The sequence below is a fragment of the Pogona vitticeps genome, chromosome 4 (genome assembly GCF_051106095.1).
Source record: "Pogona vitticeps strain Pit_001003342236 chromosome 4, PviZW2.1, whole genome shotgun sequence".
In the NCBI taxonomy this organism is placed as follows: domain Eukaryota; kingdom Metazoa; phylum Chordata; class Lepidosauria; order Squamata; family Agamidae; genus Pogona; species Pogona vitticeps.
Genome location: NC_135786.1, coordinates 55450055 through 55474055, shown reverse-complemented (window position 1 = coordinate 55474055; position 24001 = coordinate 55450055). Strand labels below are relative to the sequence as shown.

The following is a 24001-nucleotide window of genomic DNA, read 5'->3' as shown; positions in this document are numbered from 1 at the left end:
AGTTGATAAGAGCTGAGCAGGGCAGTTGAGGATAGAATATGTTGAACATCTCTCATCCGTAGGGTTGCCATAAGTCAGAAGTGACTTGATGACACATAACAACAAAATAATTGTTGGTTGGGAACAACACTGGTTAAACTGCAGTACTGCAGTTAAACCTCTGCTCACAACCTGAATTTGATCGCAGTGGGTTCAGGTAGGAGGCTTAGCCTTCCATCCTTCTGAGGTTGGCAAAATGAGTACCCAGGTTGCAGGATGGGGGTGAAGAGGAGAAAACAAGTTGTTCCTTTCATAATTATGTTGCAAACTGCCTAGAGAGTACCCTAACACTTTGGGGCAGTATTTAAGTCAAAACAACAACAACAACAGAAATGGAATAAGAACAATGGAGTAACACCATTCAGGTATGAATTTTTTTAAAAAATTATTACTGTAGTTGCATGAATGCCTTGCCTTTATTCCAATGAACTCAAAGCACTACAAATTATTATTATTATTATTATTATTATTATTATTATTATTATTATTATTATTATTATTATTATTATTATTATTATTATTATTATTATTATTATTATTATTATTATTATTATTATTATTATTTAAAAAAACAGTTAAAAACTTGGCTATTTAAGCAGGCTTTCCCTCCAGTCAGCTAAGTCTTTTATTTTTTCTTTCTCTCTTCTTATTCTATTTTGCTAACTTTTATTCCAATTGTATTAATATATTAATTGTATTTTATGATTATTTATATTTTATATTGTCCTATTTTATGTTGTAAGCCACCCCGAGTAGACATGGTCTAGAGGGGCGGGGGTATAAATTTAATAAATAAATAAATAAATAAATAAATAAATAAATAAATAAATAAATACATACATACATACATACATACATACATACATACATACATACATACATAAATAATAATAATAATAATAATAATAATAATAATAATAATAATAATAATAATAATAATAATAATAATAATAATAATAATAATAATAATAATAATAATAATAATAATTATTATTATTATTATTATTATTATTATTATTAGTAGTAGTAGTAGTAGTAGTAGTAGTAGTAGTAGTAGTAGTAGTAGTAGTAGTAGTAATTTTATTTATATGCCACATTTCTACAACAAGGGACCCAAATCGGCTCACAACCTTAAAATTCACACAATTAAAAACACAATAAGTTAAATATTAAAAAACAAATGAAACAATATATGATTTAAAATTAAATTAAAAGATTAAAATGTTTAAACATGGAAAAGATAAAAATTATCTGATAAAATGGGGTTCAGTTGTAATTGTTAAAAGCCTGCCTGAAGAGATGGATCTTTAGCTTTTTTTCAGAAGGGTAACAGGGAAGGGGCCACCCTGATCTCCTGAGGGAGAGCTTTCCACAGCCTGGGAGCTGCCACAGAGAAGGCCCTCTCCCGTGTCCCCATCAGCTGCGCTTGAGCTGGCAGTGGGACCGAGAGGAGGGCCTCCTCTGCTGATCTTAATCACCGAGAAGGCACATACAGGGAGAAACGGTCCTTTAGGTAGACTGGACCCAAGCTGTATAGGGCTTTATAGGTAATGACCAGCACTTTGAATTGGGCCCAGAAATGGACTGGTAGCCAGTGAAGCTCTTGTAGCAGGTGTGTTATATGCTCCCTATGGCTGGCCCCAGTCAGTAGTCTGGCTCCAGAGTTTTTCACCAGCTGAAGTTTCCAAACCGACTTCAAAGGCAGCCCCACATAGAGTGTGTTACAGTAATCCAAATGGGATGTAACTAAGGCATGTGTCACTGTAGCTAAATCCAACATCTAAAGGAACCGGTGCAGCTGGTGCACCAGCTTTAGCTGTGCAAATGCACTCCTGGCCACCACCGAGACCTGGGCATCTAAGCTTAGGGATGAATCCAGGAGTACACTCAAGCTGCGGACCTGCGTTTTCAGGGGGAGTGTAACCCCATCCAGCACAGGCAGTATCCCTATTCCCTCACCTGCCTTCTGAAATGATTTTCTTCCATCCAGCTGTATCCTCACAGCAACCTTGTGACTTAGTTTATTCACCCAAAGTCACCTAAATATTTTTAGGGCTGAGCAGAGTCTGGAACTTTTTTTAAAAACTACACTTTATTAGATGTTTGTGTCTGCTGAGTTGTAATTTTAATTTTGGGAGGTGTTTAACCCTGGACACTTTGGGAGGGAGGATTTTTTTAAAGTAAATAAATGAAAGAAAGAGAACTTCTGTTTCTTCTGCCCAAGGAGGCGTCACAGTCCCCAAACAAGGAGTATTGGTGGGAATAAGTTGTGGTCTACCAAATTCCTTTCACAGGCACCTGGTCACCTTAAGCGCACTTTGACCTGTGTGCCTGTATTTTTAGCATGCTGGATCCCCAGAAGAGTAGCATGAGTATGCCAAAGGATGAGCACCAAAAGGGATTACACTAGGGTAAGTGATACTGGCAACAACAGTTACCAGTGAGGGTATTATTATTATTATTTATTTTTTTAACTTATATGCCGCCTACACTACCCAAAGATCTCTGGGCGGCTTGCAACAATTAAAATACAATAAAAAAGATAAAACAATTAAAATACAATTAAAATACAGTATATACTCTAAAAATTGCCATCAGGACCCACAGTTGATATTATTTCAATTAAAAGCCTTCTGTAACAGGAAGGTTTTGACGTGGCGCCGAAATGTCATCAGCATCAGCGCCAGACGAATCTCAGTCGGGAGGGCATTACATAGTCTGGGGGCAGCTGCCGAAAAGGCCCTTTCTCTACAAGCCCTCCCTCTTATCTCCTTAAGGGATGGCTCTTTCAAAAGGGCCCCCTGGCTAGATCTTAACTGCTGGATAGGCTCATATGGAAGGAGGCGGTCCTTCAAGTATCCAGGGCCCAAGCCGTTTAGGGCTTTATATGTCAAAACAAGCACTTTTACTTGGGCTTGGGCAGCAACTGGTAGCCAATGTAATTTAAACAGAATCAGCTTGATGTGTCCCCTAGCAGCCCCACCACTCACCAGCTGCACAGCTCGATTCTGGACCAGTTGTAGTTGCTGGATCGTCTTCAAAGGCAGCCCCACGTAGAGCGCATTGCAGTAATCTATATGAGATGTTACCAGTGCATGTGTAACTGTCATGGGAGTCCACTCGTCCAGGTAGGGCCATAGTTGGTATAATTTCCACAGCTGAAGGCGCCCCTGGCCACCAAGTCCAGCTGGGCTTCCAGAGTTAGACTGGGGTCCAGGAGCATCCCCAGACTACAAACCCTGTCCCTTAGGGGGAGTGTAACCCCATTCAGGGCAGGGAAATGACCCTCCAGCCTGTCTAGAGAAACACCCAGTAACAGCACTTCCATCTTGTCTGGATTGAGTTCATCCAGTCCATTATGAGGTCCAGACACGAGTTCAGCACAGAAACCGCCTCACCTGTATTGGTGGAAAACGACAGGTAGATCTGAGTGTCATCAGCATATTGCTGACTCCTCAGCCCAAACCTTCTGATGACTTTTCCCATTGGTTCCATGTAGATTTTAAATAGCATGGGGCAGTGGTCCCCAACCTTGGGCCTCCAGATGCTCTTGGACTACAACTCCCAGAAGCATTCACCACCACCTCTGCTGGCCAGGATTTCTGGGAGATGAAGTCCAAGAACATCTGGAGGCCCAAGGTTGGGGACCACTGGTATGGGGGACAGTATCAAGTGCTGAGGAACTCCATGACATAAATGCCATGGGGCAGAGCAGCTGTCCCCCAGCACCACCCTATGGACACGGTCAGCCAGGAAGGAGCAGAGCCACTATAAAACAGTGCCCCCAACTCCCAACACAGCCAGCCTACCCAGAAGGACACCATGGTCCGTGGTGTCGAAAGCCACTGAAAGATCCAGGAGTATCAACAGGGACCTGTATCCAGCACAGGTAGTATCCCTATTCCCTCTACTGTATATCACCTGCATATCACTTGCTGGAGGACATGAGACAGAGGGCTTTGCCCAGATCTGGCATGGCGCTTATATTCTTTGGCATTTTAAATATAGCAAGTTGTTTGTGAAAGGTTTACACAGGTCAGGGCTTCTGCTGTGACTGCTGTTTTGTAGAAATCAGATCTTAGTCACTCTCCCATCTGTGGTTTCTTAATTGTTGGCAATAAATTAACCACGAAGACAAGAATTTATAACACACCATGATTTTTTTAAAAAAAGGAGTACTGTATATGGAAAAGCAAATTGGGTGAACCAAAACTGAGAAAAGATACATTTTGCACATCCAGTATTTGATTGACTGATATATTTGAGACTTCAAATAATACTTCCAGATGTCTATTGAACCAAGAATGAGGCTGTTCTGTCTTCCTGTCCAACATACACCTGGGCTGTGTTATAGGACTCCTTTTGAAGTATCTGTCTGTGATCACCCGTGACAAGGATTGCATAGACTGATAGACAGCAAAGGAATGGTCCTGCTTCACAACAAACATCATTGGGACAATAACACTTACTGGTTTTTAGCCCTTCTTCTTATCACAAGAACTCAAGATGCCTCATAGGTTTCTCATGCCACTCCTCATTTCATTCTTACAACAACACAACATAGGCGAGTCTATGACTGTGTGACCCAACCAAGGGTAACCCCTGAGCTTCATGGCTGTTTGTGGGAATCTGAAGCTCTCAGCCTGGCACTCTTAACTATGAAACCACACTGGCTCTCCAGTAGTAGCCTTTTAGCTCCTTCCAGGTTATGGCTATGTTACCGCCAATCTGTACCAAATCAAGACTTTAAATGCCAGTGAACGAGAAAGGGGTGGTCTCTGGAGAACTTGTAGCTATTCTTCTCTTTGAGCTCTACTTCTTCTGCATAGCAAAAGGAATTTTCCAGAAATTCAAAAACTCTGCCACGGACAACACATGTAAGTAGCTGCAGTTCTCTAGCGTCCAGGGTGGGCATATGTGACCTTTGGGCCTTTAGGATTTATCCTTGTTTTAACAGAGCAGCAGCCTGGTCTGTGCCCTGTTTGAAAATGAAGATTCAGAAGGTAACGCAGGGACTCGATGGGGCCCTGAAACACCATTCAGCACCTGGACAGCAGATAAGCCTGCTCACAGTTTTCCCCCATGGTCAGGAATGGGAGTGCCTTTTCATTTAAATTTGAATAGTTATTTCTAAATTAACATCTTTACTTATAAGAATAAGCATATTAATGTATTAAGCCAGGGCTTAAGCGCTCCCCGAAGTCTGTGAGGCTTAAAGGTCCGATGTGACCGGTTTGTTTGTGACCAGGTGAGGAGATGTAGGGAACCGCGACTATGGATGCCGGGCTCCCCGCGTGTCTAGGAAAAAAAAAGAGAGAGGGAAAGGGGGGGGAGCGTGAGGCGGGAAGAGGCGACGTCCCGGCGGTGGCCTCCTGCCGTTCCAAAGGCCGCCGCGAAGCCACTTTCGCACCCCGGCTGCTTTCGTTTTCATTTCCCGGAAAGCTCAGCCCCGGAGAGAGAAAAGTAAAGGCCCGGTTTTCCCGCAAGCGCTCAGGGACCGAGTGACGGGGCGCGGCTGCGGCTTTGGGCGAAAGCCTGGGTCGCTCTCCGAGGACGCCGAGCCTCCGCCGAGCAGAGGCGCCACCTCACTCTCCCCCCCCCCCCGCACCACCGCCCCCGACTATAATGCAGGTAAGAGTTGTGAGGAGCTCCCACTCACTACTTGCGCTCCCCCCCCCCCCAAGAAATATAATGTAAACTATTTCCCGAGCTGTACTTTTAAATATATTTTCACATTCAGGGTAACTTCTCCCCTGCACCCACCACAATCACTTTAAATCACTTTATACACACCAAATTTTAAATGTTAACAGCTAAGTGAATTCTGAGCTATGGGAACCCTTTCCAGGTTTCATCAGTAGAGATTACTCAGAAGTGGTTTACTATTCCTTTCTTTTGGGGGTGCCCTGGGACTCTGCTGACTGGCTCTTCTTCCAGGTGGCATGGTTGGGGACCCAAACTCCCATGCATAACTCACTGAGCTATCCAGTCAGTTGAACCTTTTAATACCCAACATATATTCTAGACCATGTAGAAGTTCACAAGGCAATCTGTGTCACGCATGAGCTATGAAATACAGTATGTGACAATGGGTTCTATCAGAGATAGTTGTGTTACATTTAACTTGCTAATATCAAAGGAATGCAAATTAATAATGACCAGCCTTTGTGCTTCCATTTTACTGAGTCTGCTTTGAACCTGCTTGTTCATCTACCACACCTTCTGTTAGGTTGTGTATGTTCTCAGATATGGTTATATTTCTCTGGAGTTTCATTGGGACTTCATCATACATACAGGTTTGAGCTTGGTTTTACATAGTACACAATTAAAACAGGACAATACGGAAGTAAAGATGACTTCGTGTAAGCCATCTATATAGCTTTGACATGCCTTTTCTCCTTTAAGGGTGACATGGCAGCTAGTTCTTCAAGTCCTCTGACAACACCTGATTTGCCCCTGCAACTGCAGCCTGCTTCTGTGACATTGCTACATTCGCTCTATAATGGACAGATCTGCACATTGCCAGGCCGGCTCAGTGAGTAGAAGAGGCACCGTCTTGGCCAATATTGTTTCTGAGAGCTTTCAGCTCTAGAGTCTCAAAGATTATGCAGAACAATACAAGTTAGAGCAATGCCCATGGCAGTTTCCATTGGCATAAATAATTGCATGGAACAGACCTGGGTCTAATGATAACCTATGAGTCAGGTGGTGAATACCTGCATTAAGGTATTTACCACATTAAGATGGGGAAGGCAGCTGTAACATTTGTAGAGTAATTGGTCTGCTTTGAGGACAGTATGGAGATTTTTTTTGTAGGAAATTGAAGTTTTGACTCCTAGGGCAAGATCTGAAAAAAATTGCTCTGCAATGTTGTAGCATGCTTCAGTTTGAGAAAGAGTTGCATGGACAAAAACTTTCTTACTGGAAAGTGTATGTTTGTGATCTAATGAATAAAGGATCCCTCTTGTGATTTCTCTCTTAATCCTACATTTGTCTTCACCCACTGTGAAAAGATATTAAGCATGCCTTGTGATCTGAATGCATAGACAGAAGGCAGAAGAGCTTTGTTAAACTGAATGGGCATTCTAAACAGTGTACCTTTTATAATTTAATTTAGAAAATTGGGAAATAAAAAGTGTGTAAATATTCTGTCTGCAGTTATTTTTGTTCAGAGCTGTTGTTGTGTATTTTGCAGCAGGGCCACATTTATACTGTGCAAATATAGGTATTTTAAGTCACATTCAGCATTTAGAGGCACAATTCAGCTCCCTAGGGTGTTTGATGAAAAACAGCATCCTAGGTCTTGTGACTGCAGAGGCAGACATGAGCATGCATTGGCATTATTAGGGGAATTCTCAGCAGCGCAATAGAATAGCTAAGTAGATTTTCCACTGGCTAGAGTGTGGCTTCTACGCCTTGTGCAGCTTTATGTAAGCTCAATATGGTCAGCGGTGACTGGCCACAGCTCTCTAGGGCATCGGACAGCATTCTTTCCTAGCTCTCCTTGGAGATCTCTGGCATTCCTTGGTGGTCTCCCATCTCACTACTAATCAGACCTTACCCTCCTCAGCTTCCGATATCCAATGACAGCGGGAGTGTTCAGGATGATACGCTGGGGAAAAAAAGATTGTGCCCAGTTTGCATTTTATTTTCACATGCAATTCTTGTGTTAAAAGATGGGCATGAAAACACATGTTCTGAAACTTTGATAAGCAGTATGGGGAAGGGACTGTAGCTTTGTGCACTTGTCCTGAAAAGGATCCCAGGTTTATTATTTGGCCACTCCAATTAAAAAAGTCAGTTATGGGAAAGATCATTGCTTTCAGGCTGGGGCAATTGCTGCCAGTCAAAATATGTGATACCAAGCCAATCAACAATTCCTCCCATCAGATAAGAGCTGAGCTTATTAAGATCAATAGAAGGAAGAAAGAAAACCTATCTTTCTTTGAAAGGGGGATAGTGATTATCTCAGGAACAGTATGACAGGGATATTATTTGGGATAGGAAGAAGAGGAGAAATACGAGATCCCAACATCATAATAGGCATCATCTCCCTTTTTTGTGTGTGATATATTATGCTTCCCTGCACACAAGAGGAAAGACTAGAAGTGGGGGTAAGGGTAGTCTTTTTCTTCTTATTCATTCCAGTTCTTTGGTACTTTTTTTCTTTAAAAAAAGATTCAAGGCATCTTGTCTATAGATAAAATAACCTGTCATGTTTAATTGGAATATTATTTGGTTTTGTTTCAGGAATCCAGCCCTTCTTGTGGAGCAAGGATGATGTGATTCACTGGCTAAGATGGGCAGAGAAGGAGTACGGTCTCAGAGAATCTGATGAAAGCAAATTTGAAATGAATGGGAAAGCCCTCTGCATTCTCACCAAAGAAGATTTTCGATTCCGGGCTCCTAATTCAGGTTGGAAGTGGTGTCTCTAATTCCTCATGAGAAAGGAAGCCGTTTTTCCATAATCAGATTTCTTATCAGGAAAGTACGAGAATGATTTGTTTTAGATCAAACATGTGGGAAGAATATACAATGCACCCACCGTGGTCTGTTGGGTGACCACATTGTTTTGAGGCCAAATTGTAAGGGCAGATGTGTCATTAACTGAAATAAAGCTTTTAAGTTGCAATTCGGTGGATGTTTGCTGAAAAAATATAATATCACACTGAACAAAGTGGAACTATTTGTAATCTACTATGGAGCTTTATAAGTCAGTTTCTACTCCACAGAATCTACTACCAGAATCTAAAGCCCTGTGCATCCAACATCTCATCCCAATTATTCCACTGATGTCAGTGGAGTGCAGTGAAAATAAAAGATTCAGACTTTATACAGCTTGATTTAATTTAGTCAGTACTAATTTTTAGACCAACATAATACCTTTTCCAGTAGCCTTCCTCCGTGTCTTTGCTCTCCCTTCTATAGTCACCTTCCACTGACCTCTCCTTGGTGGTCCATTGAGAGCAACAACAGTGATGGGACCAATTTCATTCTTTGTGCTGAGCTGGCATTGATCACTAAGGATATAGCACATGGTGGGGGATGTACAAAAAGGAATGCCGGTGGATGGCTGTGAGATGGTGTGGCTTCTTCTGAATAGCCATGGGCATGCACTGAATTTCCAAAGGGTCTTTGGGATAGGTGAAATTGATTGCTTCCAGGAAAGAGTTGCCTTTTTGAAAGGCTGTTGAGATTGCTGGGGGAGACTTCATCTGTATGTAATACAGTACTAGGAACCATATCCTTGGTTGAAGCACGGGGAGCCCCCCCCCACACACCTGAGAGTATAAGAGGGACCAGCGTATTCAACTCTCCTCCTCCTTGGAAACAGATTGGCCTTGTGAACTGCCCTTTGTAGATAATTGTATCTCGTTTGAGGCAAAGCCCCTTGGAACAGTATGTTGTTGGGTGCATTTTATGGTTCCGTGGTAGCTTTCAGTTTCCTCTACACTCTGTTTCTGCTAGCTAAACTTTTTTGCTTGTGAAATCCTGAAAATCACCCAAAGTGGGCTTCAGAGGAGAACTTCCCTACAGCACAACAGTGCCCAGTTTTTCATGCATTGCTTCTATCAAAGGCTGCAGTGAATACTATTATTTAGGATGTAGATGAGTGGAGTTGCTCTTTCTTTGCTTCTTTTCCTGCAGGGGATGTTTTGTTTGAGTTACTCCAATACATTAAGACCCAAAGAAGGGAGCTTGTTTGCAGCCCTTTCTTTCACTCTCCCTTTCGGGATGCAGACCATGCACAGGCCACTACAGAAGGTGAGTGCTGTGGAACAGGGGCTTAATCCTGGTAGAGCACCCTTGGCATGAATCCTAGGGCCCGTAGATTCAAATGTGATAACCCACCATGCTGGGAGGCAGTATACTGTAGATTTGGATCTTTAAAAGGTGTGTGTGCTTAGCATGCAGAAGGTTGCAAGCCCAGCCTGTGGCATTCCAATTTAGTCAGGATCATCTATGCATGTATGTATCCCATTTATACCCCACTTTTCTTCCCGTGAGCTCAAAGCAGCATATATGACTCTCTTCTCCTTCTTTATCCTTACAGCGACCCTTTGAGGTAGGTCAGACTGGGAATGGGTTATTGGTCCCTGGTCACTTGCCCAAAAGTTAAATGAAACTGAACTAACTCCAGAACAGTTTTTATTGAGAGTGATGCCAGGTAACATAGATGAGATTAGGAGTTACCCTGTGAGCTTCTCAGCTATAATAGTCAGAAAAGGTGATGTTAAAAATCAGACTATTGTCCTGGATTCAATTTTATCTCCCCAAAACTGGAAGAAAATAGAGTCACAGAATCAAGAGAAGGGTACTGAGAAAATATGGGAAATGCTAGAAATGGATATTTTTTCAGGCAGGCTGAATGTATGTCCAAGACAGAAGGAAATTGAAAGAGGGGATGTATTTTATAATTGGTCTTGATTTCCTGATGGAATAATTTAGATTTAAATTAAAACATGAGTATAAGCTGATATTTAGAGAATAACTAAACAGAGAGAGGGAGAGAGAGAGAGTAATATATATATATAAATAAAGTTGTTTTTGCATTGAAAAATGAATAGATTAAATGCATGTATACCTAATATGAATAGATTGGATGATTGTATACTTTGTGTTCTCCTATCCTTAAAACCCTTTCCCCATCTCTGTCTCTCCTTTTACCTTTTGCATTCCCTACCCTATTCCTAGTTGTTTCAAAATAAAATATTTAAATAGCAAAAAAGTTATAATTTGACCCAAGGTTTTTCAGGAAATTAAAACCAAGGGAGGAAATTATTCAGTAGGCATGCTGCTTTAAAGGCCGTTTGTGCGTTTGCTGATTGTTGCAGACAGGGCCTCCTCTTCTTCATTGGCGCAAAGGAAGGTGAGCTATTAGAGATCCTTTCTGAACAGTTGTAGAGATTTTGGCTTCTGTGGCCACACCCGTTGTGATACTTTATCAGTAATGGAGCTGAAAACAAGAGCTGAGAAAAATTGCAATCCTAGGTTACAACTCCTTTCATCCCTTGTGGGGTTTTTGGAGTTATTGCTCAAAAGGTATCATTTCTGAGCTATTCTGGAAACAGGACATTTTGAGACATCCTCTTAATTCAGACATACCCCCAAAGAGCTGGAAACAAAGTTAGTTCAGTAACTGGAATAGTTCATTCCCAGTATGAAAGGAGAAAAGGGAAAAAATGGCCACTTCCCATTTCTTGCACTTAGGGAGCACTGGTGGTTCTGGATCTCCCACACATTTAGACAGGATTGTTTGGGACATTTTTTAAAATTGGTTTTAAGCTCCTGTTGTTAAGTTGTTTGATACTTATCTGCCTGATACTATACTGAAAAATACCCTGGTCTCCTTAGACGATCTCTCAGCTGATGGCCACGTACTCCCTACCAAATGTTTGGTTGTCACTGATAGTCATCTCGAACATGCAGACCAAGCTAGATCTTCTCCCACCAAGACCTTCTACAGCCCTTGGAAAAGCTCGCTCTCTCATCAGGACAGAGAGATAAGTCACAGGACAGGTGTTACTTGTTTCTGTCGCACGATGTCACCAACTCCAGTCAGTGGTAAAATTGCAGGTAAGAGTGTTTTCTCAGAGATGTGTAGCTTAGTTGTAACATGGCCATCAAAGATTATGTGAGTTGCATTGCCATTTAGATGGGACTTTTCCTAAGGATTCAAAGTATATTCCCAGAAAGTGATTTTTTAAGGCTTCTAAAATCTCCTGACTGGGGGGGCGGGGTGGGTGGTCTGGTGAAGTCCAAACAAGTGCCTTCCTCAGGTTCTGCATTTTATATGTTATCTCCACAATCTTTACAAATTAATTCCTAAGGTACACCAACAATATTATGTTCATATTACCGTAACAGATAACTGAACCTAAGAGGCAGTGGTTTAATAAATTTGTGGCTGGGTTGAAACGTGTACCATCGATTTCCATCTCATAAATAACCAAACTTGTCCCCCCCCCCGCTTTCTGAAAAAAAATTCTTCGTGTCAGTTAATGTCATTGTATGAGCGTTGTAGTGATGCAGGTAACCTGCATGTTGATTGGACTTGAAATCAGGTGGCTAAATAAACAGCCAGTCCACAAAAAGTGTCAGGTTCCTAATTTTTCTGGTATATAGGTTCACATGACAAACTTCAGAGTGAAAAAGCATACCATCTCTGTGGCAGTTTAGAATGATCATGTGCTTTTACCCCATGATTTTAGGTCTTCTGAGCCTGTATAGTACTTTGTTTTTCAGAAGTTAAAATGGAATCCTTAGTAAAATCAAGAATTGCATTTGTCATTTTCAGCTTAGATTCAGACAGCATATGATAAAGGAAAGAGAAACTTCCCCATTCCACATTTTGATCATAACCCAAATGCAGGAACAGGAAGCATGTTCAGGGAAGAAGTGAATTGAAAAGTTGATTTATGCTTCCGGCCTGCTGGTTCTCTCTTACAAATAAGGTGTCCTCTCCTCAAGGCTGTTTCTAGTTGTGTTTCCTCCTAATGGCTCTAAAACTGGAAGTAAACTTCATCATGCCTAAGACCGACATCACAAGGGAGAACTGGTGGAAGGAGAAAGGTTAAGTGGTCCATCTTCTTGCTTGAAGTTTATCCTGAGCAAATGTTATTCCTGAATGTCCGTTACCCAGCAAAGAACCTGGAAACCTATGTTTGCTGCAATAACATTTGATGTGTTTCCTTGTTCCACATAGAGGTATAGAATCATAGAATAATTGTTTTGGAAGGGGCCTCTAAGGCCATCGAGTCCAGCCTCTGCTCAATGCAGGGATCCAAGTCAAAGCAGATCAGGCAGACAAATGCTTATCATCCCAGGTGGACGACTGCTGGTCACACAGATGTAATAGTTCTGGCATGGCATCTCTTGTGAACCTGTCCCTTCCTCATTTTTGGGGTGTCTCTTCAGCTATGACAGCTGATAGGTGCATTCCTCAACTCCTCTTACTAGTGAAACAGGAAAAGAGAACTGTATGGCAATAATTTACCTACAATTATTTCTATATTCCCTCCTGTGCCCACCCCCAGACTGCAAATTACTCTGGGAGTATGTGTACCAACTTCTTTGTGACAGTCAATATGAATCATTTATCAAATGGGAAGATAGAGAAGCCAGAATCTTCCGGATTGTAGATCCCAATGGACTTGCCAGGCTCTGGGGAAATCACAAGGTATGTAAGAAGTCTGTTGCTTAAAACTATAATACGTAGTGGAGATGATGTAGTGGTAAGTGACCCTCTAGATGTTTTTGAACTTCCAACTTCCATGTCACTCTGCTTGGATGTGCCTTGTCTATGCTGCCTGTGGTTGGTGAGAGTTGCAGCCCAATAAAATCTGCTCACAGATTGTTCATCCTCTTTAGTTAAACTCAAGTCTTTAGGGTTAAAAAAACCTTGATGCTGCTCAAGGCCTAACCTATGTGAGATCAATGGACATTTACTGTACAGGAAAGATTTTTTTTTTGCTCCTACTGAAGGATCTATGCATGAATAACTATCAGAATTTAGGAAAGTGATCGTGTTGTCTGTGATCTACAGCCCAAAATAGTTTTTCCAAGCAGTGATTAGGATGGTATTTTGATTGATGGATGGATGGATGGAGGGAGGGAGGGAGGGAGGCACCTTAAAGACCAAGAAGTTTTATCTGGCACAAACATTTATGAATTGTAATTCACTGCTTCAAGTGGCTGGAGTGAAGTCTGAGTAGAAAGTCATTTATCAACAATTGAATGTGTGTGTGAGGACTGTAAAATGCAAGAGAAAGTGCCAACTTGGTAATTATCTTAGTAGTAGTCATTATGAGTCACTTAGGGGTCCATGCTCGTAACAGTTTGTTCATGGATAAAAATTGAGAAGTTTTTTCAGTCAACATGTGGTTCAGTTTTATTGGCTGCCTTGTCCCAAGAGATTGCATATTCCTACTGACACAATTATTTGCTGTGCAACAGAGCTCACAGCCTCATGTTCAGGCAGTAAAAATTGGTCAGGTGATACTGTTAACTTATTTTATCCATCCTAAACACCTGCCCAGGATGTCAATATGCAAGCGGAGCCTTAGCCCAGTGGAAGAGCACTTGTTTTGTTTGCGTAAAACCCCTGTGCAAGCTTTTGAGAGAACATTTTCATCATCAGGCAGATGTGAATGTGTCTGATGAGGGGAATGTTTTCTTGCAGTTTGCACAATTGAGTATGTTTTTTTTCATATTCTTTTGTGCCTTTTTGATTAGCTTAAATAATGCTGGCTGGGTAGCTTAGGGAATTAGGTGCTTGGCTCTGGAGTTGGAGGTTGAGAGTTCAGTTCTTCACTGTGCCTGAAACTTAGGCAAGCTGCACAGCCTTTAAGCACCCCCGGAAGAAGGGAATGGTAGTCCATGTCTGAGTATTCTATATTTGGAAAATGCAGAAAAGGGTTGCCATAAGTCAGAGTCTACTTCACAGCACATTACTGTAACAATATCAATAACAACAACAGTAACAGTAATAGAAAAAAAAATGTCAGGATAATTAACATTGGAATTCCAGGGGATGCCAGAGCTGAAGATAAAGAATTCTCCAAATAAAGAAGTAACCAAATACAGAGACCAGGCAATAGATTGCTTGTGGATAAACACATTTTAGTAGTCTCCATAATCATTGAGGCATTGCAAATAATGCTGCGGAATTTTATAAAATACTGTAACCAGCTGCAGATCCCTGAAGTAACACGATGAGAGCTGCAAAAATGGCAATATTAGGAAGAACATATTTATTACACCAATACTTTAATTAATACTGTACTTAGGTTTTGGGTTAAAACTTGTACCTGTTACACCAGTCAAAGACTGTTTCGTGTATTTTTAAATGATGATGATGGTGGTGGTTGTAACACCTTAGTATGTATGTATGTATTTTGGAATTTCCTTAAAGGTCTGTTGTCACTCACTGAAACATATGGTCTGTGTTGGTTTAACTGGATAAAGGTAGACTAACATTTATGGGGCTGTTCTGCCACCCCATAAATACAAATAGCTAGTAATTTTACTTGTGAGGACTGTTTCACACATTCTTCTCCTTCACTGGCTAACAGTCAGATATGTAGCTGATCCCTATTTCTTTGCTTATAGCTGACATGCTAATGTCAGTGTACAGATAACCATGACTCCTTGTTCATTTCTAAGCTCATCAATGAGTGTCATATAGAAAGGATGTACAGACGTGCTACTGGTACCATGTTGGGTCATAGTCAGGTGAAATAGACAGAAGTCAGCTACATTGGTCTTCACCAAACTTGGGTCTCTTCCAGAGGTGGAGCAAGTCATAGAATTCCCCAGCTAGTAGTCCCAGCTAGTAGCCCATCCTGGACATGGGCTCCTAGGAGTTTTCATCTTAGTCCAAAAAAGTAACTTCCTATCCCTTCAGATTTTGTTAACTACAACCTCCATTGGTTGATGGATGTTAGAAGGCTAAGCTACATAGACAAATGGTCTGAGTCACAAGAACACAGCTCTTTGTACAGTGTCTTGCAAATATACTATCCCAAGTGAAGTTTTTGGAGTCAAGAGCTGCTTGAAATCCCTGAAAGCCAAACCTCTCCTTTAATTTATAGAGATGGAAGTTAAATTTTCAATATACTGCTGCTTGGCCCAGCAGTCTGCCTGTGCTAAACTCGGGGTTCTGAAACCAGATGTTCCTTGGCTTGTGCAGTCTGAATAATTCTAATGATGGTCAACAGAACCAGGAATCAGGATTAAACTTATTCTCCTTTGACCTTGCAGAATCGTAGAAATATGACATATGAGAAGATGTCAAGAGCTTTGAGGCATTACTATAAACTGAACATGCTCAAAAAGGAACCTGGACAGAAACTCTTATTCAGGTGAGGAAAGAACTCATTGGCAAAATATTGATAGAGAAGAATGTGATGACATTCAAAAATATCCATTTTTTCCAGAAAAAAAAGTTTTTTCCCTTTCTTTTTTGAGGAAAAAATGATTTTGGGGGGGAAATTTTACATCTCTAGTACTGTATTGGGTACAGTATGATTTAATTTCCTTTTCACCATTTTCACGTGCTATTACCAATGGTGAGATCCAGAAATAGGACACAACCTGATTAAAAATCAAGAAAAATCAATATGAAATATTGACTGATACTCAGACACTGAATTGTGATTTTTGTCAACATGCTCTTAATTTATTTATTTATTTATTAGATTTATATACCGCCCATCTAGAACGTGTCTATTCTGGGCAGTTTACATATAACATAAAAAATAAACTAAGGTAAAATCCAAATTAATCACAGAATCAAAGATGGAGAAAGGAAGAGAAGAAGAAGAAAGAGAGAAAGAAGAAAAAGGGAAGTAGACTAAGTAATAGCTGTAGGGAAGGCCTACCTGTATAGCCATGTCTTCAGGTTAGTCTTGAAGGCCCTCAACAAGGGAGCCAGGCGGATCTCTACAGGTAGGTTGTTCCATAGGTGAGGGGCCACTGCTGAGAAGGCCTGGTTTTTAGTTTTTTTTCCCACTAGGCCTCTCTTGGCATTGGGTCCCTCAGCCACCCAGCTTGACGGGAATGGGTGATATGGGTAGAACTGGGTGGAAGAAGGTGCTCTGCCAGGTATAGAGGGCCTAAACTGTTAAGTGCTTTAAATGTAATGGTTAGCACCTTGAAATCAATGCAGAAGCGAATAGGTAGCCAGTCTAAGGTGGCCAGGGTGGGGGAAATATGGTGAAATCTTTTCACCCCTGTTAATAGCCTGGCTGCCGTGTTCTGGACCATCTGGAGCTTCCACATCAGTCTCAAAGGAAGCCCCATGTAGAGAGTGTTACAGTTGTCTATTCTTGAGACTACAAGTTCAGGGACCAGCGTGGTGAGTGCCCCCGAGTCTAGATAGGGATGCATCTGGGCGATCCGCCGAAGATTTTAAGTGGGCAGACCAAACCATGGATGCTACCTGGGTCTCCATGGTACGTGTCGTGTCAAGATGGACCCCCAGACTGTGAACCGAATTCTTTGTGATGAGTCACCCCCCAAAAAAGAGAGGGAGTTCCCTCAAACCACTGATATCGGGGCCACCCACCCACAGGACCTCCATCTTGTCTGGGTTCAACCTTAGTCCATTTGACTGCATCCATTGCAGGGACGTGGTGGCACTGCGGGCTAAACCGCAGAAGCCTGTGCTGCAGGGTCAGAAGACCAGCAGTCGTAAGATCGAATCCACGCGACGGAGTGAGCTCCCGTCACTTGTCCCAGCTCACGCCAACCTAGCGGTTCGAAAGCATGCAAATGCAAGTAGATCAATAGGGACCACCTCGGTGGGAAGGTAACAGAGTTCCGTGTCTAAGTCGCACTGGCCATGTGACCGCGGAAGATTGTCTTCGGACAAAACGCTGGCTCTCCATGGCTTAGAAACAGGGATGAGCACCGCCCCCTAGAGCTGAACACTGGACTGGACAAAAATTGTCAAGGGGAACCTTTACCTTTATTGCAGACCAGCCTCCAGGCAGCTTCCAAGGGATGGAACAGCATCCACTACAAATGGAAAAAATGAGATGTAGAGCTGGGTGTCATCAGCATATTGGTGACACGGGACTCCACATCCCCGGATGACCCCCCTAAGGGCCTCATATAGATGTTAAACAGCATTGGGGAGATGACTGAGCCCTGCAGGACCCCACAATTGAGGGAACACCGGGCTGATACATTCTCCCCAATCTGAACTCTCTGGGGACAGCTCTCCAAGAAGGACCGGAGCCAAGCAAGAACAAGGCCACCAATCTCCAACTCAGAGATCCTCTCCAAGAGGATACCGTGGTCGATGGTATCAAAGGTGGCTGAGATATCAAGGAGGACAAGCAAGGACATTCTGTCCCTGTCAGCCTCCCTAAGTAGGTCATCCAGCAGGGCGACCAATGCCGTTTAATCGTACAGGCAGGTCCATCCTACAAGCAACCAAGCTTTCTAATTTTCTGTGCAATAGAGTTCAACGTTATTTTTTTAAAAAAATTCCAGATTCTTGAAAACTCCTGAAGAAATACAACATGGGAAAGCCAGTAAGTTTGAACAGCTGAATAATGAAAAGCAAGAAAAAGAGGACTGGAAAGAAAGTGTTTTCGAAGTCTCACCATAGAAATCTGGCAAGACAAAGCAGCATCAAGGGTTTGTTTTAGGCAAATGAAAGGTTTAAAGTAATTGGACAGAGTGAATAACATCTTGGACTGGGGGTTGGAGTTGGCTGAGTTTCAGTTCAAATGGGTAGAATTAATTCAACCTCTGCTGTTTTTCTGACTGCTTACTTTTGAACTACAGTCTTAACTGTAACACAAGTATGGACAGGTTTTCATTTGCATAACCTTGGAAGGCCTGTTAAAAATTGAACCTTTCAGAGGTCATTAATGGGAAGGGCCACCATGAATCAGAAATTCTTTTGTTATGTATGTCAATAACAGTAGTCGACTATTCCAACAATAATCAAAATTTTTTTAACAATCTGGAAACTGGTCATATTGTGTGTGTGTGTGTGTGTGTGTGTGTAGATATAATGGATTAAACCATTATGACCAGCATGAAAAGGCATTTTCAAAATTCTGCTTTACCAGTATGCAGCATCCAGAAAATCAGAATATTTGGTGCTGAATCTTCATACATTTTGTTAAAATGATTGGATAGAAATAGCTGCACCTTGACATTTGCCAACCTGACTCCTAAAGGAGTGTATAGTGGCTTTTAACTTGTTTTTGTTGTAGGCAGTACAGGCTGCCTTTTAATCTGGCTCACAGCCAAAGTAGATTGAAATCAGGGTAATTACCACCGTGATAATACAGTACCTTATTCCATAAATTTTATCTTGAGTCTCTGGAGTTATTAACCTAGTTTAATTTTTTTAACAGATGAGAAACAGCAGCCAAGAAACAGAATACCAGTCTTTCACCAACTCCCCCTAATGTTAACAAAATTTTGATCCCACTTTCAGAAGACACTAGATATCATTATTGGCCTCCAGAAATGTGCTAGGATTGTGTGGAAGTGATAGCTAGAATCAGGTCATTCTCTCAGCCACGTAAGTGTGAGAGAAGAGTCTGAATTTTGATATGGGGTTGGGGGAGGGGGTTGCTTTCTGGATAATTTTCAAACATTTCATGTCAGCTTATTGATTTTAATTTCAACATTACTAATAACAATTTGTCTCTTGGATTACAGTATATTCGGGCTGTAATTCATGCAGCTAGTCTTGCAGTGCGACCAGTGACTGATGGGCACTCGGAGCTGTATCAGAAGTTGCATTGTATTATTTCTGTGTGGCAAGATATAAACTATGATGTGGGCACAGCTTAGAGGTGTTCCATAGTAGGCAAATTCATCAGCAGCTTGACCAATGCCCATGGCTTCCAGGGACATTCAGGAAGTTGTCCTTTGAGGGGAAATAAAATCTCCAATCTCTGAATGGGAATGCAGGTACAGTACTCATATTAAACATGCATTACAGTAGGACTGCCATATCCGAGGGAGATAATTTCCAACCCCCCCTGCGCGGACATTGGAAAACACGGAAGTACAGTATTGAACACTATCCATTGCATGGTCCCTGTCTCCCTCTAGTGACCAGTTCTAATTAACATACCCTGGAAATACAGATAAATATGTATTTCTTTTACTTTAGTACTTTCAACCAGTGCATAAGTGAATCAGTGCATACAGTAGGGGGTCCTACTGTACTCACATCCATGTTTCTGAACAAGAACATGTTCTTGTTTCTGGCTGGCTTAAGGTGCTCATAGAGGGAAGCATTTCTTTTTATGTATTCTAGTGAATGAAGTGATCTCAACAAGCTTTACTTAGGAGCTAGAGGACATTTGAGAAAGACTACGTAGAGAAAGATCTAGGGAGAAATGGGCTTCTGATTCCAGGCTCAGATGAGTTCTCTCTAGCAGAAACATTCATACAGCTAGTCTTGCATTGCAGTCAATGGTAATGTGTACTCAGCTGTATCAAAAACTACATCTTCCCATCCACAGTAAATTCATGGGAGTGACTGTACTTACTAGACACCTTGGAAGTCTGTATTTGGTGGAAGTACGTAAATAAAAATAATGTGATTTAAGAAGACAAAAGCTCAAGAAAACGTTCGCTGATTTTTTCGGTCAAGACTGTGATCGGCACAGGTGTGGGGAACCATGTCGCTGTCTGCTCCAGCTCCCAGCAGCCCTAGCAGTCAGTGGAGTGAAGGATGATGGGAATTGCAGTTCTCACAACATCTAGAAGGTTGTGAGTTCCCTATTCCTCTCCTATCGTATGAGTAATGTTCAGGCTGGACTAGTGTGATGCATTCTCCTTATATGCTGTTAAACTGCTGCTGACTTACGGTGACTGTCTGAAGTAGTGGCCTCCAAAATGTCCTGTCATTAACGTTGTTCAGGTCATCAAATCAGATGGCTGGAGCTGATCTGCCGTTAGAAGATGAGAGCACATCATTGTTCCAGAGCTACAGTTTCTTGGCGCTTCATGTCTGAGCAGGGACATTAGCCTGTGTCTAATTTCTGATAATCATTCACAACTTTAATTTCCACGCTATTAGGAAATCAGAGTAAATCATGTGATGAAAATTGGACACCATTTAACACTTAAAAGATGTGCTGCTTCTCCCTGCAAGGTCTCTGCAGCATCCAGCTCAATGCCCTTTTCCATTTGTTCATCTTTCATCAAGCACAGAAGCACGCAAGAATGTTTTGTTCTACGGAGGACCTCCATCTCTGGAATGGTTGCCCTGAGGGCATCGTTATGAAGTTTGAATGAAGATCTGCTGACCTATAGTGCTTTCTCTCTGGCCTGCCCCTGTTTTATAGGACTGTTTTTGGTTCAATTGTGTTTTAATTTTTATTGATGTTTCAGCTGGAATATTTTTCATGTTAGTTTTATTTATTTAATAATAACAAGAATAATAATATTTACGGTATGTACTGTCAATTCAATTCTGACTTATAGCGACCGTTTTAAAGAATTTTTCAGGTAGAGTGTACTCACAAGTGGTTCACTATTCCTTTCTCCTGGGGGCATCGTGGGACTGTGCAGCTTACCCAAAGCCACACAGGCTGGCTCTTCTTCCCAAAGGCACAGAGGGGAATTGAACCCACAACCTCTGGTGCTGCAACCAGTGCCTAAACCACTGAGATATCCAGGCAGCCATGTTATTTATTATTGCTGGATAGAAATATATTGTGTGGGCTATTATCATGAAAGTTACATTGGGAGGGCCTTTGTCCTTAAAGTTAGCTTAAGAATGTTTTAAATAAAACAAAATGTTAATACTTGTGTTGGAAATAATACACCAGGCCACAGAGCCTTACACACGGTGGCAGGTGATATACATATAGCTGCTTAGAAAGATCTCTTGTGTGGAACACATGAATTGAGGTGGGGAGAACAGCATGTGGAATTAAGTTTAAAGGGGGTAGCAGGGTTTAGAATGTTTGAGAAATTAGGTTGGCCAGTGAGTGCTGATATTGTACAGTACTTGCATCTTTGTGATGCTTAACTGTGTCAGAACCATGCAGTAAAGCAGGTAAATGTGCCAACTTCCAGATATTGTTGGACTGCAGCTATCATCTTCCCTAGCCAGTATGGGGTCATGGTGGGATCTGCAAATCTGCAACAGTTTGGGGAGAACCATATGTTCCACATCTCTGGGTCATTTACTACCGTACATTGTGGACCTCAGTGATGAGTCACTTGACGAAGCAGCAAGCATAGTTGCAGAGAGAGAGAGAGGCTTGCATGAGTTTTGAAATGAACAGATGACACGATGAAACAAAGTGGCAGAGAAATGGGACTCAAAGTGCCTGCTGATCTTTTGTATAACACTTTTTAAATACACAAATTTATTCCAGTATTCCAGTTTTGTTGAGAGGGAAGGGCATAAGTGGATGCTAGCCAGAGAAATGTCACCCGTCCCAGGCACGACTGACTGTCTAGCAGACTATGGCATTCTTTCTCGAATTTAATAGCCAAAGAAATGGCAAGCAGCAGATTTGCATTGCACTTTCATCATCACCACCACTATTTAAACAGGATTACAGTAGATCCAGTCTTAAGTCATATTTATACAAGGCCTATTGGAATCCATGTTGCATTACTTACTGTTGATTTCAATGGCTCTGCTCTAAACATCACAGATTCTGAATAAATCCAAACACCTTCAGGTTATGCTATTGTATGCTATATAATTAAAACTACTTAATGTTGCTATTATAAATATATAAAGTTTATTGTATGTTATTTAACATATTGCCCAAAAGGAACTACTTGCCCATTCTGATGAGATGATGATTTAATGTAGTGCCCAGTATTTTAGGGGCAGGCTACAGAAAACAAACTGGGCAGGATCAGAGCAAAGAATTAGATCAAGCATTGCGTTCCCAGAGTGACCAATGCAATGCCTGCAGGAAGAAGCCCATGAACACACACTACCTCTCTCCTGCAACTATCACTTAGAGACATATTGCCTTTCAAGGAAATATATGGTCACAACTAGCTACCATTGTCTGCTTTAGACCAGTAGTCTCCAACCTTGAATCCTCAACTCCCAGAAATTCTTGCCAGCACAACTAGAAGTGAAGGCTTCTGGGAGTTGTAGTTCAAGAACATGTGTTGAGAACAACAAGAACAAGGTTGAGAACCACTGCTCTAGACCATGAATTTGTCTAGTAATTTTTAGACTGGGTAAGATAGCATCCATCATTCTGGCTAGTTCCAGTTTAGATACTGTATGTGCTGCTTGGTCCAGAGCCTCCCACCATTCAGCTCCACTGGATAATCCCAGGTTTACTAGTATAAAATGGAGAAAAACCTCTCTTTAACCATGTTCTTCATGTCATGAAAACACTGGTTCATTTCTTATCTACCACTGTTCACTATTGTTCTAATTGAAAAACTTCCCAAACATTGTAAGTGGTTCTTTAGTTACATGCAAAGCCTTCAAAGTATGATTTATGGCACAACTTTCAAAGTTATTAGCAGAAGCAGCCAAATTCCATATTAGTTTCTAACTAGTTTTCAAGGGTAAAACAAAGCATGCGGACTATGGTCATGTTGTGTTCATTTGGACTGATTTGAGTGGTGAGAGAGATGTGTTACAATTTTTCATATTTCGCAGCCAGTGTAGGGGATGGGAAAGATAAACTTTTTTTAAAAAGGGACAAAGCTTGCAAAACCACACCATGTGTGTAATAGATAGTAAAATACACTGTGTGGAAACCTTTGGATTTCAGAAGTTTTCCAAGCTCAGCCCCCAAGAGTGTATTTTACAAACTTCCAGAAATGTTTTATTATGGTTCCTGGCATAAAGCACAGAAACAACATCAAGTCAGACTGCAATTTTCTATAAAAATGATATATCCATAGACACCAGTTTCAGTAGTTAAAAACATGATTAATAGAAAGTTCATTTATGACATTCTTGTATTCGATGTGATCTATAAAATGAGGATGTACATCTCTCAGTCAATACTAGGCACTGATTTGTGGAAAAGATTAATTGAGTTTGCCTTCTACCATCAAAACAGCCAGTGACGACTCAAGAAAATAACAGCTGCAGGGACTGAGTCACGATTGTTACCTGAAGTTGATGTGTCTGAGAACAATATGATACATCTTCCACTAAACTGTGTCAGGTTGCAATTTCATATTTGAATGCTCCTTCACTCTATAGCCCAAATCTCTTTGCTCACAGAAAACTAGTGTTTTCTGCAAGGAAAGAAACCTTAAGAAGTTATTTTTCTATGTGACGCAGTTTCTTCTTTAAATTGGTACAGGAAGATATTTACCATGGAATTGGCTGATTATATAATTTTGCTGGAACGGCTGAAAATGACAAGCTTATTACACTCAGTGGAAATTAAGGATGATCAGAGTACACCTGACTTCTGGGTGTAAAGAAAGTCTGCTATTCCCTGTCAGATTTTCATTACGTGTTTATAAC

The 24001-nt window shown here is 41.3% G+C and overlaps 1 protein-coding gene across 10 annotated transcripts; it reads left to right on the top strand.

Annotated features, from left to right (window-relative positions):
• The first annotated feature begins 4369 nt into the window (after positions 1 to 4369).
• ETV7 (ETS variant transcription factor 7) lies at positions 4370 to 20971 on the top strand. Of its 10 annotated transcripts, none has more exons than XR_013544827.1 (9): positions 4370 to 5670; positions 6445 to 6574; positions 8290 to 8454; positions 9688 to 9804; positions 11395 to 11616; positions 13077 to 13219; positions 15802 to 15902; positions 18040 to 19087; positions 19228 to 20971. XR_013544827.1 is itself a non-coding variant. In XM_078392733.1 (9 exons), the coding sequence occupies exons 1-8, from the start codon at positions 5665 to 5667 to the stop codon at positions 18155 to 18157; spliced, it is 1002 nt and encodes a 333-aa protein (XP_078248859.1). In that variant the 5' UTR covers positions 4370 to 5664; the 3' UTR covers positions 18158 to 18186; positions 20444 to 20971. The 10 variants fall into 10 exon arrangements, 6 of the variants coding, with proteins under 6 accessions (XP_078248859.1, XP_078248858.1, XP_078248857.1 ...); XR_013544830.1 differs by having other exon boundaries at positions 18040 to 19482; positions 20444 to 20971; XR_013544829.1 differs by having other exon boundaries at positions 18040 to 19482; positions 20043 to 20971.
• The last annotated feature ends 3030 nt before the right edge of the window (positions 20972 to 24001 follow it).